Raw genomic sequence first — 18799 nt, 5'->3', positions numbered from 1 at the left:
TATTTGTAGTTTATTTGTCATTCTCAGGCCATTATTTCATATGATGTTTATTTGCCTTAGTAGTAGTACACTAGGACTTGACGGGGTTGCTGTCGGAAGCAAGGAAATATGGTTTACTACCAGCCAGCTACGTGTGCCTATCCACGCTTTCTCCATCACCAGGCACGATGCCAGGGCTCTTGTGTCTCTGGGAACTCAGTGTCACTGCCCCATCTCTGTTCTCAGAAGACCCATGCTTCTGGTACTGTAATGCCGTGTCAGTGCTGAGGAAGCTCAGTCTGGACACAGAGTTCATTGGCTTTGATTGGGATCCCTCTAGATTTGGGTGCAATTACCTTTCCACGTTACTACTGGTTCTACTGGCGCTATTCAAATGGGTGAAATCTCATCTACAGGAAAAGGGAGCCGATCCTGAAGTAATACAGTACTTTCCAGGTTGTAGCCTGACTCTCTTTTGTACTATTTATGTTGCTCAGAACATGTGCAAGAACTCTTAACTGTGTTTGTTTCTGCGTATATACATAAACCCCACGCTTGATGTAAGTGCAATTCCTATAAATTTATCCTATAATCCTAATATCCTAATAGCCTATTAGTACGCCCTACTAGACTGACAAAAAAGGGGAGTCTCAGTGTAAATAAAAATTCAGTCTACAGTGTCTAACTTCAGCAATTTCACCTGGGGAGAAAGCTTTTTCTGCTAACGTGAGCAATTACTATTTCACTTTGATATGAGATGTTGAATATGCATATAGCATACCTGCTTGACATTGTCTTAATTATATAGTACAGAAATTTTTTTCCGCAGAGGATGCCTTGGCCTGATCTGATTGGGTTTGTGCTCATATAGGTCACAAGTACTGCTTATGGAGTAGCAGGGGGATAAAACCAGTCTGACAGAGGGGAAATTAGACTACACCAAGCATTTTTCATGCATAGCCCTCATTGTCTACATTATTCTTTCTATGCTTCGCTTCAGCTTGCGTTTCTGAGGGGATGGTTTTCTCCTACGCAGACTTCAGAGGCTGCCAGCCAAATTCTCATGTGACACAATTGCATTGATTTCACTGGAGATCTATTGCTGGATAATTGAGTTCCACATCCCTTCTTTTATTCCAGGGCTCAAATTGCTGTCAGCTAAGACTTTAGCACAGACAGGTCTCAAGTCACTGTGGGTTACGAGAACGAGGTCAAAGTGTTGCTGTTGGAGGTCTCTCAAGTCTCCCATTAGTGTAACAGTGCCCAATTTGTTGACATTTGAAGCAGCAGTGCATATTTTTGTCTGAGTTCCGTCACCATTGTGACTAATCACTTGCTCAGGGCTGTGTATATGGTTGTATTTTCCATTACGTTACATAAGCGCCTCTGTTTTACATCAGAGAACTGAAAGAAATCCTCAGACTGGACTCTTTAGAAACAATCTCCTCTCTTTTTCCAAATGCCTTGCACCCAATTTGTTTCACATGTTGTGAATCTAATTTATATTTTATTTTGCCTTGCCAAGCCATGGTTGATTTCACTCCATCTTCACTCTTCATTATATATTTAGCTCTACTAAGAGTTTGCTACCCTACCCTAGATTGCTGAAGAGGCAAATTCCTGATGCTCCCACATCTGACAGAACTAGGTCAAGCAGATATCTAGCCTGGGGGCTGTTACTGGAAGTCAGGTTTCAAGGAACTCCTTCTGTGGTCTGGGGAGTTTGAAAAATGTGCACATTCCGGCACTTTTTGGATGCTAGTACCAAGGACAGAGGAGCTCTGGCGGGGAGGAAAAGCAGCCCAAGTAAACTAATAATTGGTTTTAAATCAAATAATTATCTAATGAAAGATTACCCATACATTTCCCCAGCTTCTTTTAAAATCATGGCCAAAGTCTGCTAATGACAGGAGGCAAATAATAATAATCCTGATCACCAAGAATAGTACAGGCTGTTACGAGTTCTGAGACGTTTTTAGGGATGTAATTTTCAGTGCTTGAATAAGTATATGGTGAAATCAAAGTCAAATTATAAGCTTCATGCAAATAACCACAGTGAATTCTGAAAGCATCCTGCTCCCTGCTGACCAGTATTATCTGTAGCATTTCATACTACTTAAACACTTTTTTTTATTGCAGGCCAATATATGTGCAAATTACTTGTGCCTTTATATATAGCAAAGTCATTAAAACACAAGAATTCCTTACCACTTGCCTCTGAATGTGACATTCCTTTGGCTAAAATCAGTTTAAATATGGAAAAGTGCGATGCTGCGTGTATACAGTAAAATTTTGGCTAACCTCTTGCTTCTGAACTCCAGAAGTTTAAAAAACAGTTTCATTGGAGATGTTATACAAAGCAATGCTGTCTCGGTGTGCTTAGCTATTCACTTGCACGCTGTGTGTTTGTTCAATATGTCAATGGTTCATGACTCTTAGAAATGCAAAGATCCTATTTTCTACTGCATATTTATCACCAATATTTTTGGTAAATTTATTCATTTGGCATCTGCTTTTAATATAAGATCACCTATTTATTCACCTATTCATATTGTATTTACCAAGAGTATTGATGATTCGTTTCTTAACTCTCGTTATCTGTAGAAAATGATACCTCAGTTGTGAATTCTAGAGACAAATGAGATTGTCTAAGCTCCCACCTCCAGAACTGGCTGCTGCTTTGTTCTCAGAAAGTCTTGCTCAGTGTGAAAGGCGTGGGAAGAAAATTCAGAATTCCTGAATTTCTGCTCTTCCCATCTCATCACAAAACCATCTAGAACCTAGTGAGTTGAGCTCTGGAAAACCTATAGGTAGCTTTAGAAGAAATACTGTGGAGAAGCATCTGGAAATGAAGCAGAGCTTTGTTTGCGGAATGAACATAAGTTGCTGTGATTCATGCAAAAAAGCACACAAACCTCATAGTTTGAAACTGCATCAGCAAAGCCCTCAAAATAATTCGAAGTGAGGTCTCTAGTGTCTACCCAGAAAATAATGAGCTCCTGACAAAGTGTAACTTGGCAAAGAAACTTTCCAAAGACAAGTTTAGAAAACCATAGATCTTTTCCAGCTCTGCGTCTTCGCTATGAGGAGGAAAAAGCCAAGAGACCAAGTGAATGCTTTTGCTATTAGGAAAGGCTTTATTAAAAGGTACAGTACATACTTAGGAGGCAAGAGTGATTTCTGCTGTGAGATTATGCACAAAGGTTGCTTTTGCTCTGAAAGGGTTTTTTTTATACTGGAAAAGGCAGTAATATAGGCTTCAGTGTCTGTGGCAGCTCTGCTATGGACCTGATTCAATTCCACATTTAACAGTCCAGACTTCTACGTGTGTCTTCAGACACTAATGGGTAAAACTCACTTCTGTGCTGGAAATACAAACCGGGGTTTCAGTGGGAAGCTAAGCAAAAGGACCGTGCAAACACATCCCTTCTGCTTTCCACAGAGTCCTTCTGAGATGACCTATTTCTATAGTTCTGTTTTTAGAACAGCGACAGTTTTTCTGAATCCATTCATTGTCTTTGTTGCTGTGCACATCACTGATGGGTCCTGCTGTTTCTAACCCACTGGTTTTGTCTAGGCTGTATCTGCTAGTGGCTTTTTTCTTCCAGCTCTGAAAGCTACAGTAAGAATAGAGATTGCTTTGCAGATGGGAGAAAAAGAGTATTTAGCAGATGCATAGTCCTGTCTTTTTTTTTTTTTTCCCCTTTCCCTTTTCTCTCTCAAGTTTGTAGCAAATTGCTCTACTTGGCTGATTGCTGTGCACCCTGCCATGAGTCTGAATGCAGCTCAAAAGCACCCCACTGACCTGCTTGTTTTGTTTCTCTTTTCTGAGTTCCCGTTTCCAGAAATTGATGCTCAAGCCTCTGAGTTCTTAACAAAAAAACAAGTGCCAAGGACAGACTGAATTCCCTGTTAACTTGTGCCTCGTCTCAGTCACTGGGAGCTAGACCAGATGGGGTTGGTGCTAAGTGTCCCATAGTTACCTCTTCAATTCTATTTCTCTTTTTTATGTAACAGCTTTGAATAACATGTCCCATAAAATAACTTGTCTGCCTCTTGTGGCTTGTATAAAAATCTTTCTGCAGTTTGAGCTCGATGTAGTAGTATTCTTTCCTTCCTTGCTGAAAGTATGAATCACTTCAGCTGTGTAACGTTACTACACAACAGTGCACACAGCTCGTCATGGAGGAACAATGTGTGTATGAATGACTCCTCTGATTTCACAAAATGTCTGGAGGCCGTTATAGATGAAAGGGCATTCTGTAGTTATAAGATAATTAGCTGGACCTGTATATTTTGTTTCAGTTGCAGATTTTTCTCAAATTTTCCGGTGTTTCTCTGTGGGTTTTGTGAACCTTATCATTTATTTTCATGGATTCATCTTATTCTAGTAATTGGCTTGGCACGTCCTACATTTTGGCTTCAGAATAAGTCTTCAATTTTCTACTGTTACCCTAGAATTTCAAACAGTCATGGAGCTGTCTGCACTCAGGCTACACATCTCTGGTCAGACTTTCTTCCTCAGTGCAAAAGACACTACCCTATCTGTGTTTCTTTTTCTCCTTTACATTGCAGGAGGTAACAGTCTAGTTCTTGGCTTTTTATCTACGTATTTTCTGGCAATTTTATAGGACCCTTCAGGAAGATGTTTAATTATGGAAATGAGGATTTAACAGTGCCTTTCCTAGGGGTCCTTGGAGTACCTAATTCACTGGGACATAAGTTCCCTCTGTAAGGTTTTACCAGTGGATAAACTGAGACATACCAGACAATTTATAAAATAATTTCAGTGCAGGATGCCTGAGTTTCAGTCCCCAGCTCTAACCATGAGACCAGACTATTAATCCCAAGGTTGTGAGCACTTTCTGGAGCCTCTGCCGAGAGCACATGGTTCTGTGGGAACTCCACATCCAGCCCTAGCAAGCCAGCTCTATTTAGCTTCATTTCTCTCATTATAGTTCAGAAGATTCGAATGTGGCAGACCCTTGGTTGGGAAGCTTTTGTCTCAATTCCTGTTGAGACATCGTTTTTATGGCCCTGGGAAATCCCTTCAGTGGGAGAGCTGATCATTTCTCACTTTGCAATGGTACTTTAAGGTAATGGTCTATGCCTCACCACTCCATTCTACTATAACGCCCAGGAGAACATATTCTTCAGCTGCCCTGTATTTCAGTTCATCTCAAGCTTTATTTCCATTTTGGTTTTCCCATCAGTCAGCAGTAGACTCCCTGGTGAGTCCATCTGGTGGTTTGTATTTCCAGTTTTCATAAAGAAGTGTCTTTAATTTTCAAAAAGATCCATCCTCACAGCACCACAAACCAGGGCTCTGCGGTAGAGCAGCAGTGAGCTGCATGCTCCCTTGCCTGCCATCATCTTCCACATGTCCCTGTAGGACAAATCTGGAAGATATTTGCCCCTTTTCTTATGTTGCCTAAGTAGCAGGACCCAAATCACACCAACATACAAACCACTGTTGCAAATGTCAGCTGCACTAGATATTAAAAAATAATAATAATAATAAAATTACTGCAAATGAACATTTGTTTGGCTTTATCAGCTCAGCATTCAGAGTTTCACCTCTTCACATAATAAAAGGAATAAATCTAATTTGTAAAAAAAATGTGTGCATTTTACAGATGCAGCATTTTAATTTCCTGGGCTTTGCACCTCTAAGGCAGAAAGAAGCAGCAACACAAACCATGTGAGACATTACCTCAGCCAGCCTACTGCTGCTTGCGCTATTCCCCTGAACTCATCCAGCAGCATCCTTTTTACATGATCTTATCCTTATATTGCCTCAAACAAAAACTGGGGGTTTAAAAAAGTAATACAGAGACATATTTTTAGCCACTGTGAATCACTGGAGTGCCACAGGTCATATTCACCAGCTGGTCTGACATGCTCGATCGGAAAAGAGAAAGTGAAGTTGGCTGATACTCCAGAATGGTACAATCAAATTAGAAAACAGAAATCTCAGGATCTGTCTCCTCTGCTTCCCCCACCCGCCCCTCCCCAGTTCTTTCTCCTCTTTTCCCAGTCTTTCAAGCTGTTTGTTTCACATCTTGAGCCAAGAGGGTTTCCAGCCAAACATGCTGGAGGGTGGTGGTGGTGGGAAGTGTTGTTTATCTGTAGTTACGATACTTTTTTTGTAGAATAGGCAGAACCTGCCTTGCAAACAGAAGAACCGGTGTCCTCAAGGGTGGTAGGAAAACAGGAAGGTAATTGCACAATAAGCCAGCCATCAATAAAAAGCTCATTTGCTTTTGGACCACTATTTTTTGTAGTATTTTGCTATCTGAAAATTCAGTTTGGTGTCCGATGGTATTTTCAAATGCATTGACATGTCTTACTTCCCCACAGGCACATCTCTGCACTTTTAGAGGTGTAAATGAATGTAAGATTAATTCTCTTTCTCCTCCTGCCCTGGGATGAAGGAGAGCAAAGCACTGTAGTTTCACTGCCATAATACTTTTAACTTAGTATTTGAAGTCAGGCTGCTCTGTGTTTTCTTAGAAAAAGGAGGCTGAAGATGTGATTGAAGTGGTTATTCTTTCAGAAAGGCCACTTCGTTCAATGCAAGCCATAGCAGGAAAATTACTGGTTTCAAAGATTTCCTCAGAAAAGTTTTTCAGAGTAGGCTGGAATTTTTTCTTCAGAAAGGGAACTCCTGAAATGCTGCTGACTACGTTTTATTCTTGCTGAGTTTTCAGAATCAAATGAAAAATATGTTGTGAAAACACTTTCAACCAGTTGGACCTGTTACTTTAGTGTAATTTGGTCACGTTTCTTTTGTAGTGCTGTTTTCATAAAGCCAATCTGTTTGGTGGCTCAGATATCCAGTGAGAGGACAGGGAAATACTGAATGAGATAATCCAGAATGAGAGGGATTGAATGAATTTTTTGCTTTCTAGTAGAGGGGATCACTGATGCCATCAAATAACTAATCTGAAATAACGTCATTCTAATGAGTACAGGTATTTGACAGCAGGTATCTTACTGATTATGTGTCTTTCAGTGCTTGCAGATAAATCAGTACAAAAGAGCTCGAGCTTTGCTGCTTTTAGACTTCACAATCTAACCTGACCTTGGGTGTGTGTCCTGCAAGGGAAATTAGTAATGATTTAGTTATAAGTCACTCTTCCCCTGCTGCCAGAGCTGAGCTGGTGTTCCTGCCACATGGTAAGGGGTACCACAGAGCATTACAAAAGTCTGAACTGCAGGATGAAAAATATTCTCATCCAAAGGGCCAAGTCTTTCTTCAAGGCAAATAAAAAACAGGGACACATTTTAATTTACCACCCCTGTTAAGGAACAAAGGCCCAGTGTTTTGGTAAAGGATTTCACTACTGCAGAAGGTAGGCACTGTGTCGCTCCAGCAGCGAGAGGGATAGGATCACTTCTGGGAGGCTTGTGCTATTTGTATAGCGCACTGTGATCCTTCAAGGTGGAATTATGCACACAGTTGTGTATAACTAGTATCTGTCACAGGACTGGGCTCTGTAGAAAATTTGAAAATAGATTAAGACCTTTGTTCTGTCATCTGAGAACAATGAACCCCTTTCTTGTGCCCCTTTCCCATCTTACTCCTCTTTCCCTTTTCCTGTTGTATAAACCGAAAAGAAAAAACCCCAACAATTTATTTATTCACTTCTCACTTCTGCCTGAGACTGTTGTGGTTTTTTTGTGTTTTGTTTTTTTAAAGACCCTTCTTTTGTGAGTTTAATCAGATGCTTGATAACAGAAAAAGCGTTGCTAACTAACCCAGGGTACAAAGAAGCCCCTTCAGAGGAACACATGACCTCATCGACAGGATTACTCTATCACATGAATTCAGACTCCATCGCACACCCAAAATAAATGTTAGGCTCCGCTGGCAGCAAAGTGCTTTATTTGCCTCCGTTCGGCAGGGCATATGCTTTGCCAATGTCTTCCTCAGTCCCTGGGATTAAACGTGTATGGAAATTCAGCCCAGGAGGCAGATTTTCCTGGTCTCCAATAGCCGGCTGTGCACTCCAACGCTGCTGGCTGGACTGTGCCTTTGGGCCATTGCCCTCCTGGAACCAGTCAACCCTGGCACAGGTTTGCAGTCGTGGAGCAAGTCTGGTTTTCGCTCACAGCTCCCATTGTCTGTCTTGGTTTTGTTGGGTGCCGGGAGCCTTGGCAGCCAGGAGCTGACTCTGGGAATGCTGGTGGGGTCACACACAGCACTCCCAAAACTAACCCTTTGCCAGAAGGCGGTACACATCCCTGCCTAATAAATCAGAATTGACACCATTGTACTGTCTCGATGCTCTCAGGGTCTCTAGCAGCTAATACTGAACAGCATCGATATCCTTAGGCTATCTATCCTTTTTGTAGGCACTTCTCAGGAAGTATGTGGATTTCTAGCCAGTCGCTTTGAAATCTCCGTCTGGGTGTAAAGACACCACTTGCATCGCTCCTGTGAATGAAGAGGAGGGCGTGAAGAGCAGTGCAGCTTCCACCCTGGCACGCTTTTGCTGGTTAAGGTATATCAGCAGAGACCTCAGCGTACCCAAGAGAAGGCAGGAAAGGCTTCTGAAGTTGTTGAAGTAAAATTAACTGAAATGGCAAGATCCTATCAAGTCACAAGCTGGTGATTTGGTATAAACCATGTTATCCACAGTCATTAGCGTGCTGGAAGACAACACATCTGTAACTCAGACTGAGATGTATTATTTGTTTCTAATTATGCAAATTTAAAAGTATGCGAGATCAAACACCAAGTTATGAGCATGGTCTGATTAATTCTGCGTTATTCATCTAAGCCACACAGCAATTATCTTCATTCATTTTGAACTTGGATAACTTTATTTATTCTGATGATACCAAAAATGAGTGCTTAAGAACTTTTGATTCCTGTGTTTAATATGAGTCTCTTCCTGAGTCTAGTTGGTTATATGTAACTACTGCGTAATACCGCTTTGGATGCTTCTCCTATAAACAACTGTGTTTAAATAGCCATACAGCTCTGGCACAAGTGAAGAGAAGCTGGGATATTCCAGGGTTCAGCAGATGTCATTTCCTCAGGCTCTGATCCTGTAAATGTGAATTCTGCATAACACTTGTGCTACCTGTCTGTGAGACAACAGATGTTGCAAACCCTTGTTCTTGAGGTTTCCCCACTGATTTTCATGATTGTTTTGATTAATTGAGTGTTCAAGCAGTTATGGGAGCATCATGTTACAATGCATGCTGTGCCTTTATGTTTCTTTAAGGGACAGCAGGCTGTCTCTGAAGTTACCTGCAGGAGGTACGTCAAGGGGCAGTGGCCCTGGTGCATCCCACAGGAGCTGTGCCCGGGCAGAAGGGTGAGCAGAAGGTGTGTGGGTTCTGCCACATTGTTTACTGCTCTGCATTACTGTGCAAAACACCCCCACCTGAAATAGAAATCTCCTTACAGTAGCACAAAGCATTTCCATACGACTAATCTTCTTTTAATAATGTTAAAACCAGGCTTGTTATTTCATTTCCGCCAATGGTAGCCGGCCTCTGGAATGGCTCCAAAGGAAGCATTGAGTTTATTCTATAAATAATTGCCTAGGTATGGCCTTAACAAGAGTATCTTATACCCAGCAGCCTTAAACAACGTGGTGGTTGTTTCAGAGCAGCTCTGCTCTGGCCAGATTGAATAATTCCCAAAGGGATCTCGTTTGCTCTTTTCACCATCAATCGTGTCTACTCTCTATCTGTGGCTTATTTAGAAGGTGACTGTAATTAAACCTTATTAAGAACTGTAGCCACCTGGCCACTATTTAACATGCTTGAGGCTTCCTCTAATATAGGTGGTATGTAAAAGTGTTCAGAGACAGCATCTAGCATGAAGATCATAGAGCTTAGGCAGAAAAATGGAGAGCAGGGAAAGTTTTTTCACAGGGAGACTTTCACATGAAGTAAAGTCTCTCTAGAGGAGCAATTGGAAACATAAAAAGAGGCAATTTAGTTATTTGCACTTTTTTTAGTGTGCAAATCTCCCACAGACTTATTAGGAATCAGAATGATAATTGACTTGGCTAAACTCATGTCAGAAATTAAGAACGATCTCAGACCTCACCAGTCCCAGCACAGTGCCATTTCCACACGCCTGGCTCTCCTCTGAGTTCTTGCTCCTTTGCTCCTGATGGAGTAGCAAAAGCAGCAGTAGTATGTTCAGGCAGAATTTCTTTGCTTTTCTAATCATCAGTCAGGTAATTCCTAAGAAACTTAAACCAAAATCTTTAGGACTATGAAACTTGGTTGTTGAGCTCAATATCCTGTTATTGCAGGCACCTCAATGCATGATCTGCTTTTCACTTCTGTTTAATTATTGTATGTTTTCATCAGTCATTTTCTCCCAGCAGTATCTCTGCCAGCTGACTCTAATTTTTCATTTAATTCATGAGACTTGCTCATTATATTTAATACTCTATTGATCAAAGGTGTTACTGATACTGGAAGAAGACCACCTCTGATCTCTGAACTTTTGTTCTGCTTTGAAAAGCAGCCAATTCTGTTGTTTAGTTTGGAAAGGTCTGTTCTGTCTCTGAGATCCCGAACAAGGATAGACCTAGAGAGATTTTCCATGGCTAAGAGTACAAAACTTTTGAAACAAAGTAGTTTATAATGGAGTAATCATGCTAATTTAACTCAAAATAGTCACTGTACGACACAAGGTTTAGTCTCTCATGGGGTTTCTTTTATGCTTATCGTTCAGAATTTACCATAGCTCTTTCACATTTTTATGGATGTTGGCTTCAGCGGGTTATTATTCCTTCCCCTTTTGTGGCACTGTCATGCTGATGGCTTTGAAATATGAGCCTTTGCTAAATTCTAAATTGTACACAAAGCAATTAATTAAAATTCCTTCCAAAACAGCCTTGGCGAAGCCCTGTCTATATGCTGCTTTTCAGCCAAGGTAGAATGGGCGGAGGCTAAAATGAATCCAAATAGTTTCATTTAAAAATGACATACAGTAGGATCTGTGAACCAGAGACTACACAGCTTCCCCAAAGTAGAAATGTCATCTAAGAGACAAAGCCAAAAATTAAATACTAACTGGAGTGAGGAGTTCATGCTTAGCTGAGTGATGTTTAATGCAGGACCTCAGGGGCTGGATGGGGCAAAAAACGTCAATGTATTCGTTGTAATTACTGTTCTTGGAAACAGTCTGAGGTATAAATCTAATCGCAATGCTAGTGATCGCCAGGATCTACTGTAGGATTCTTTTATGATGATCTAAAATTTGTTTTGTTTTTATTAGTCATTCCAGCGGCATAGGCAAGGCCCTCAGAACGTGCGATGGATGCATTCTGCACATGAACCCTCTGATCTATAAGAACTTAGAAGTTAATCATAAATTAACTGTGCAAATCAGTTCCCATATCTGCATTCAAAGTGCCGTTATTTGTGAGTGTGCTCGCTCCTGTGAAGGTGGCTGCTCTTAGATGTGTGATGCCAGCCCTAGATGAAACACAGGTTGCCTCAGGGTGCATCCAGAGCTCTGAGTTGTGGATGCTTACCCACATCAAACGCAAACTGGCGGTCTGCCCTGAAATAAAAAGTATTTAAGACATAAAGGCAGAATCATGAAAAGAGGTGTGGTATTCGGGTCTGGTGCTGTAAGGCGCTATAAATGCCTTCTGGGAGGTGGTTGTGTTTTAACTACTGCGATGAGACTCAGCAAGGCTGGCTCAGCTTGGCCAGCCTTGCAGTGGGTAAAATACTTAGAGCAAAATGCAGAGGCTTCCCAGAGCTTGGCTGTCTCAGCGCCAGCCTCTCTGTGCTTCAGTTTTCCATATTTAAAGTGGAGGAATGATACTTTGCTTGTCCATGATAAATACAAACTTACAGAGAAAAGGCTTTCTGCTACACCTGCAGCACACATGGACCATGGGGCCCTTGTTCTGGGGCTATGGACATCACTGAACCATTTCTGTAAGGTAAATTAGGATTGTAGTACCTGGTCACCTTGTATCTTCAGACTTCTCTAGTTAAACAAGTCCTTCCTGGTTGTTTCCTCTCTGCCTCTCCCTCTTTTTTGCTGCTGTTGGACACCTGTAGACAGCAAGATCTTTTCGGTTAATGCTTTTATTTCCTTTTAACTTCTAGGAGCAGGTTCATTCTGCAAGTCTGGAGCAGGGTGGGGTGGCAAAGGCTTTCAAACCAGTGCCTTGGCGTTTTGCCATTTATAAAAGGGTGCAGGCGGGTATCACTGCATCCAGATCCACAGTTGTTTGTGGGTTTTCCACATGCTGGATTTCTTATATAAAAAACTGTAGAGTACAGGCTAGATGTTTTTTCTTCATGAATTGGCCATGGAGGTAGAAGTGAAGCTGTTCAGATAGAGGCATTTCTATAGAGGTTTGAATAGAGGTTTCCAGCGCAGCTTGGAAGCTGGATGGGTTACAGCTCATCACACTGCATTTCATCTGTTCGAACTTTTGAGAACGAGGGAATCGGTTTCTTCCATTTTTCTTTGATAATTATATTCCTTTTTTTCCTCTCTTCATGCAGTCGATTTAAGACTCGGAACAAAATTTCCAAATGATGTGTATTTCCCTTTGGAGCTCCACATCCTAGGGACCTATTCAGATCTGTGGTGCCTAATTGGTGTTGAAACAATTGCAACATTTCTTTGCACACACTTTCTCTGTGAGCCTTGGGAAACACAATGAATTTTCTGAATCACTTAAGATTTGGCTGCCTGAAAATTCTTTTCCTTAGAATGAATACAATGTAAATAAAGAAGGAGGCAGCGGGGGGAGGGGGGGACGTAACAGTTTGGCTTTGATCATTTCTGCTGGAAAGGTTTGGTAGTGATGGTTTAGGACAGTTATGAATTTCTGCTCTTTTCTGTGATTTAATGGAGTTTGACCTACACTGAGTATCCCTGCTGATTCCTTTGCCCTGTTGGAATTGGGAATGGAAAGAAAATTATTTTCTGTAGTTATAAATGTATGGAAACAGCAGTGAAAGACTATGAAGTCAGAACTGTTCGTGTTTTGGCCTGCCATGTCAAAACTTTCAGCTGCCCTCCCCAGTTCCTTTCTTTGAGAAAGTTTCAATGATCCATTTGTGTGTGAGAAGATGCCTGGAGCCTCAAAAGTCACATGCTCTTGGAAAAGCTATGTTAACACTTTTTCTTTAAGAGGTTGCATCTTTTGAAGCCTTGTAAAAATGCATTCTGGCAGACAGTTTCAATTCATTAATCCTCTGTAATAGCGCTGCTTGTGTTCCTTGTAGAAAATGCACAAATTCCCCTGCCTGCAAAGGGAGAGTATTCCAGGTCAGATCAAATTCCTAACAAGGCTCATTTGTATGGCGATAGACAAAGGGAAGAGCTCCATGATATCATGATGCCCATGCCTACACGCGCACTGCTGGATACCCCAGTCTTGAGGGAATAGATGGCCAGGTCATGCCTTGGTAGAAATTCTTGAAACATGGAGTTTCTTCGGTTAACAGATCCCAGAAAACTATTTTGGGATTGGCAATTAACAAATTTCAAAATGTACCTTTTTGTGCTTTCCGTAGAGGGCTATGGTTCTTCTCCATCTGAGCCTTCCTCTCTGTCAGAATCCAGCCCATTGCTACTTTTATATAGATCTTAACACGATGTGCTTAAATCCAATATATACTAACAATATTTGATCCCTTCTTGCTGTAATGTTGAAAGTATCTCTTTAAAGGAGGATTCGTTTTCTTTTTTCTCTCTCCCCCTGCCCCCCTCTGCCTTTTTGAAGTCTAATTTCCAAGTCATGACATGTAGAGGGTGTCTGAGCAAATCTAATCAGCCTTCTGCCTCCTTTGCGAAGGACAGCTGAGATACTTTTTAACACCTCCATTTCTTCATTGCTGCAATCTGTTTTGATTGAAATCACACAGAGTTCTCATCTGCATATTTATCACTCCATATACCCACAAATCATCTCACAACTCTGCCACTCCTGAATTTTCAAGAGAAGCTGGAGTGGTACACTACAACTTTAAACTATGCAAACATTAATTTAGTTTCTCACACCTGCTGGTTTCCAGCAAATATATCTTTGGGGAAGGAAAATTTTCATACATTACCTTTGCTTAGTATTCCCTGGGAGTCAGGATTCCTGGGGTTTTTTTAAAGACTGATTGAAAATTTCCTAGTAAGAAACAAATTTCTAATTAAATGGAAAGGTCCCGGAAAAGTTCTGGTGTTGGGAGGGGGGATGTCTAAACAAAAAAAGATAACCTTAACGTTTTTTCAGCTTTTGACAGCCAGACTATGATGTGCTTTCAGATCCTCAGATGAAAGGGCTGCAGTGGAAATGAAAACTATTCCTTTTCTTTGTGCTATTGACAGCCCATCTGACTTCCAGCACATATTATTAAGAGTATTATTAGCTACTGATCAGGTTTTAAACAAGTGTTCTTCCAGAAATGGTCTTTTTATTCTCTTTGGGAAAACATCTAACTTCTATAGTTAGTGTTCATACAAGGCAAGGAATTTTTTTCTTCCTCAATGTGTTTCTGCATCAGCTGGTACTACATAGATGCCATGATTAGCTTGCCAATTCATAGTCTCTTTTTTTTTTAATAGGCAAGAGACCCCTCTAAAGTGAATAATAACATGGCCTGAGCCAGGCAAGACCGAGGAGTAGAGAGGAAACAACAAGTTTAGCTCGTGGCTGGGATGAAAAAATCTGTATTATCTTCATAATCTTCCAGCATGAGGGGCACAGTTCATTAGGATGAGTAATATTCTGTATTAGACAAAGTCCTTGTCAAAACCAGACACATTCTTGGTCCTACAAGCCTCTCCACATACCTGAGAGATACGGTACAAACACACCCAGCTCCTTTTTATATGCGTTACAGCAAGGCCAAACTTATGACGAGAAGTGCCATCTTCTTTTGCAAACTCTTGCTGCAAGACTTCTAGGTCTTTATTGACAAGTCTGTTAATAATCTGGCAACTGATGTCTGCAAAGAAAATAGAGAGAGTATGTCTCCAAGAAGCAGGTTTAAAATACAATCTACATGAACTGTTCTGAGGGGAAGAAAATGGGGAAAACCAAAGGGACAACAGAGCCTGACAGTTGCTGTGGCTTCCATCTGTCTCTAGAACAGCCTGTTCCTGGGTGGTCCATCACGGTCTGAGCTATTGTTTAGATATGTTTGAGGAATGGGAGTTAAAGAGAAGGATGTTGTCTTTATTCTCCCAGCCAAAAATATGACTATGAAAGTGTCTTGTTCTGTAGATCTCAGATCTAGGAGTGGAGCTCAGCTAATCATGCTGGATCCTTGGCAGATCAGATGAGAAACACCTGATGTAAATTAGCTCAGATATCACACTAGGTGTCAAAACACTGAGGTCACAGCTCAGATGCTGGGGAATGCTTCTCCTAGACCATCACAATGTTTCTTCATAAACTTCAAAAGGATGTCAGCTAAGATACATTAAGTCTTCCAGTATCATCTGTAGGCTGAGGTTTGGCCAACTCAATAGAGCAACGAGCATCCAGTAAAAGTAATGATGTTCATGTGGTTTTCATCATCAGTGAAGGTAACAGTGACAGTGGCTCTTGTCAGAAGTATATTTTTCATTTTCTAATTTTATATTTTATATTTTAAAAATAACAGTTTGTACCATCATAAAATGATGTGTAAACTCATGTCAGTCAGCAGAGAAGCTGCAATCAATTTTCTTGGTTTGGTCAAGGCACATATTCTTGTAGACTGGGATTTACAAAAACCATAAAGAAATTGATGGTTGACTTTCAGTAAAATTCAGTGGGAATTAGGTGTAGAGCTGCTTCCAGTTTATTCCATTTTCCATTGGTGATACATCTGTCAAGCAGCCTGTCCCTTAAATAGCTGCTTGAGGATTAGGCACCAATTTTAGCTAGATGACCCTGTCTCAGGGCAAAAAGTGTGTAGTACATGGAATCTCACTGTATGGAAAGCAATTTGTAAACCCCGAGTGGGAGTGCTTGAGCATAAAATCTTACCTCAAATGCTGTCCTGAACATGTTTCATGAGCTGGCAACCCAATTTAGGGATTGGCCTGAGTCACAAATGAGACCTGGATCATGTCTGCCTCTGTTATTCTTTATTAGCTACCTTGTGTTGTCTTCTGGTGCAGACAAGGGTTGCAGACATACTTGAACAAATGGGGTAAGCGTTAGAAGTGGCTTAAAGCTGAATGCTTTTCCATGGCAAGAAAAAAAAAAAGCCTCCGCTGCTGCTTGTTTACTTCTGGTTTATTCCCCAATAAAAGGTGAAATTCACTCTTTGTGAGCTCAACATTGTCTACAGAAAATTAACTTCAGTAAAGTGTCTGACGTATTATTGTCATTCTTCCACAAAAGCATCAGGAATAGCACGGGAAAGGAATTATCTCTACACTTTGGGGGAGGCAGAATGGTGGAAGAAGCCAGTCTTTCATCTGACAAATGAATTATCATCAAAACAGTGGTGTTTAGAGAATAAATTGCTATTTCCTCCATTACTGGCATTTCACTAGCTTACAGCTAGTTAAAACACAGTCACTGAGCTAACCGTTTAACCAAGGTTTTCTGGGTGTAGAAAGAAAAGCAAAGTTAAATTGACATTTATTAGGTGTGCTTGTTTAGCCAGTCCATTAGCTGCTTTTCGTTCTCACTCTACATGCTGAGGGGTTGATTCTGCATGGAAGTCAACAGACGTCTCTTAGCTCCCCTGGCTTATATGAAAGGAACAGGGACAGACTGAGGAGGAAGAGGAAATACTGAAGCTAACTGAAAATAATCAGTTTCAGAAAGAGCTCGTACAGCCCAGCTAGGTGTTTGTACCCATAAGCGAGCTATTGTATTACAGCTGATGGAAGATCAGACAATGGGAAATGTTGTCTAGTGGAAATGCGTATTGGTTGCTAAAAAGATGGTTTTACACCTGTATTGATGTATGGCTTTCTTTCCTGAAGGACTTACATACTCAAAGGATTTCTTTTCCTTGTCTTCCTCTCCCTTTTTATTGTGTGTGCGTGTGCACATGTATTTTTATTGCTGTTTATTACATTGTGCCTCCTTTGTTAGAGTCTCACCTGTTGCATCTCACTACTTCTGAGCTAGAATACTGCTAGCTATGATACAGGCATTGACATCAGAACCTTCAACCTCCAGTGTTCCCCAGAGAGCTCCATTTATCTTCATGCTGTAGACAAATCATCAGTATAGTGAAACTTCTACTGGGCTACAAGCCCTGGAGTTTGGATTCCCAACCAACTGGTATAATTTAAAGCATATGGAAAAGGTCTGCAATGACTTAGTAGTGTCGATATACCTTCTGACAGCCTCTCGAGTTTCTTACGTGAGCCAGCCGTCAGTAGCCTTCAAGCAGCAGACTAATGGGTGAAGGAACTACAGACTTTTACCATCAGTTGAATCATAACAGAACATGTATTTGTTTTAGCTACCTCCATCCCAAAGTAGTGTTTTCAGTTGAGATGAAACTCAGCAGGTGTCTGCTTGAGGCAATTCCACTTGGTCTTCTGCTTGAGGTGGTTAAACCTTCCATACTCCAATATGCTTGCTCTAAATGGGAAATAACAGTAGCTTCCTTCAAGATTCGTGTCTTGTGACATTCTGTTCACAAGCACACTGAGATCTTGGAAAACAAGGTAATGCACTGATGTTATATATAAGAACAAGCTCAGCAGCTTGGGTGAAGTGAGGTGGTACGCTGAGTAGCACCCAGCCACGTTCTTTAAGGATGTCGGCCCGCATTTGGTGTCATAGGCCTTTTATTGGGTGGTGTAGCTGTGGTTCATCCCTTACACTGCTCCTTTGTCTTTTAGGCAACAAGTGCACAAGGAAAGGAAGGGATATCCAACGTGGTCTGAACTGGCTCTCCGGTTTCTGCTCCAGATTACAAAGGCCAAACATATATAGACTCCATCAGCTTTGAAAAGGAACTGACCACTGCCATGGGACTCCCCACCCAGGTTTTGGCCTGTGTGATCTTAGCTTTGCTGTCCCAGGATGTCAATGGCGGAGTCATCAAGCGAACTATCCGGCAGAAGCGGAAGGCTGGGCTAAACATGACCTTGCCAGAGGATAACCAGCCTGTGGTTTTTAACCACGTCTACAACATTAAGCTGCCTGTTGGCTCCCTTTGCTCTGTGGACCTGGACACAGCAAGTGGCGACGAAGACCTGAAGGCAGAAATTGAGCCTGTCAAGAATTATGAGGAGCACACAGTGAATGAGGAGAACCAGATTGTCTTCACACACCGTATTAACATTCCCCGCCGGGCTTGCGGCTGTGCAGCTGCCCCAGACATTAAGGATCTGCTGAGCAGGCTAGAGGAGCTGGAGGGGCTGGTATCCTCCCTTCGGGAGCAGTGTGCCAGCGGGGCTGGATGCTGTCCTAATTCCCAGGCAGTAGAAGGTAAGGCAGACAGGGGAACTGCTCTTGAGGAAATTCTTGTGCTGGCTGTAGATCTTGTTTAGAGTAGATACTCAGATCTGTTTCGCGAATGAGCAAAAGTCAACCTGTTAAATTTGAACCGTAACCAAAACTGGGAATGTATTTGGCCAGCTTGCAAGATATGTTCATTCACAGTTTTGTGGTTTGATGAATCTGTGGGTCAGAAGTCTGCCTGGGCTGCTTTGTAGCTGTGGCACCAAGCATGTACGACATTTGGGCAGGGTGACAGTCTATGTCAGAGTTAAGATTAAAACTCATATAGTCCAAGCTCTTGGCTCTATGTTTTGTCCCTTTGAATAAGCTGCCAATGTAACCAGGTTTGCTTCCAAGTTTTCTTTAATAGAAACCAATAAAAATACAGCAGGGCATAAGGCAATAGA

At 41.5% G+C, this 18799-nt stretch overlaps 1 protein-coding gene across 7 annotated transcripts in view; it reads left to right on the top strand.

Moving 5' to 3' along the window:
• The window catches only part of TNC (tenascin C), a 114966-nt gene that overhangs the window by 49411 nt on the left and 46756 nt on the right, over nt 1–18799 (top strand). For 5 of the 7 annotated variants that reach the window (XM_080402278.1, XM_080402282.1, XM_080402281.1 and 2 more), the window contains one exon: nt 17789–18380. In XM_080402278.1, coding sequence (XP_080258404.1) covers nt 17918–18380 — 463 coding nt within the window. In that variant the 5' untranslated portion in view covers nt 17789–17917. The remainder of the gene's footprint in view (nt 1–17788; nt 18381–18799) is intronic. The other 2 variants (XM_080402279.1, XM_080402280.1) reach the window with 1 other exon arrangement.

Source organism: Falco punctatus (genome assembly GCF_963210335.1).
Source record: "Falco punctatus genome assembly, chromosome: 9".
Classification (NCBI taxonomy): domain Eukaryota; kingdom Metazoa; phylum Chordata; class Aves; order Falconiformes; family Falconidae; genus Falco; species Falco punctatus.
The sequence above is the reverse complement of the archived record's forward strand: the minus strand, read 5'-3'. Positions and strand labels throughout refer to the sequence as shown.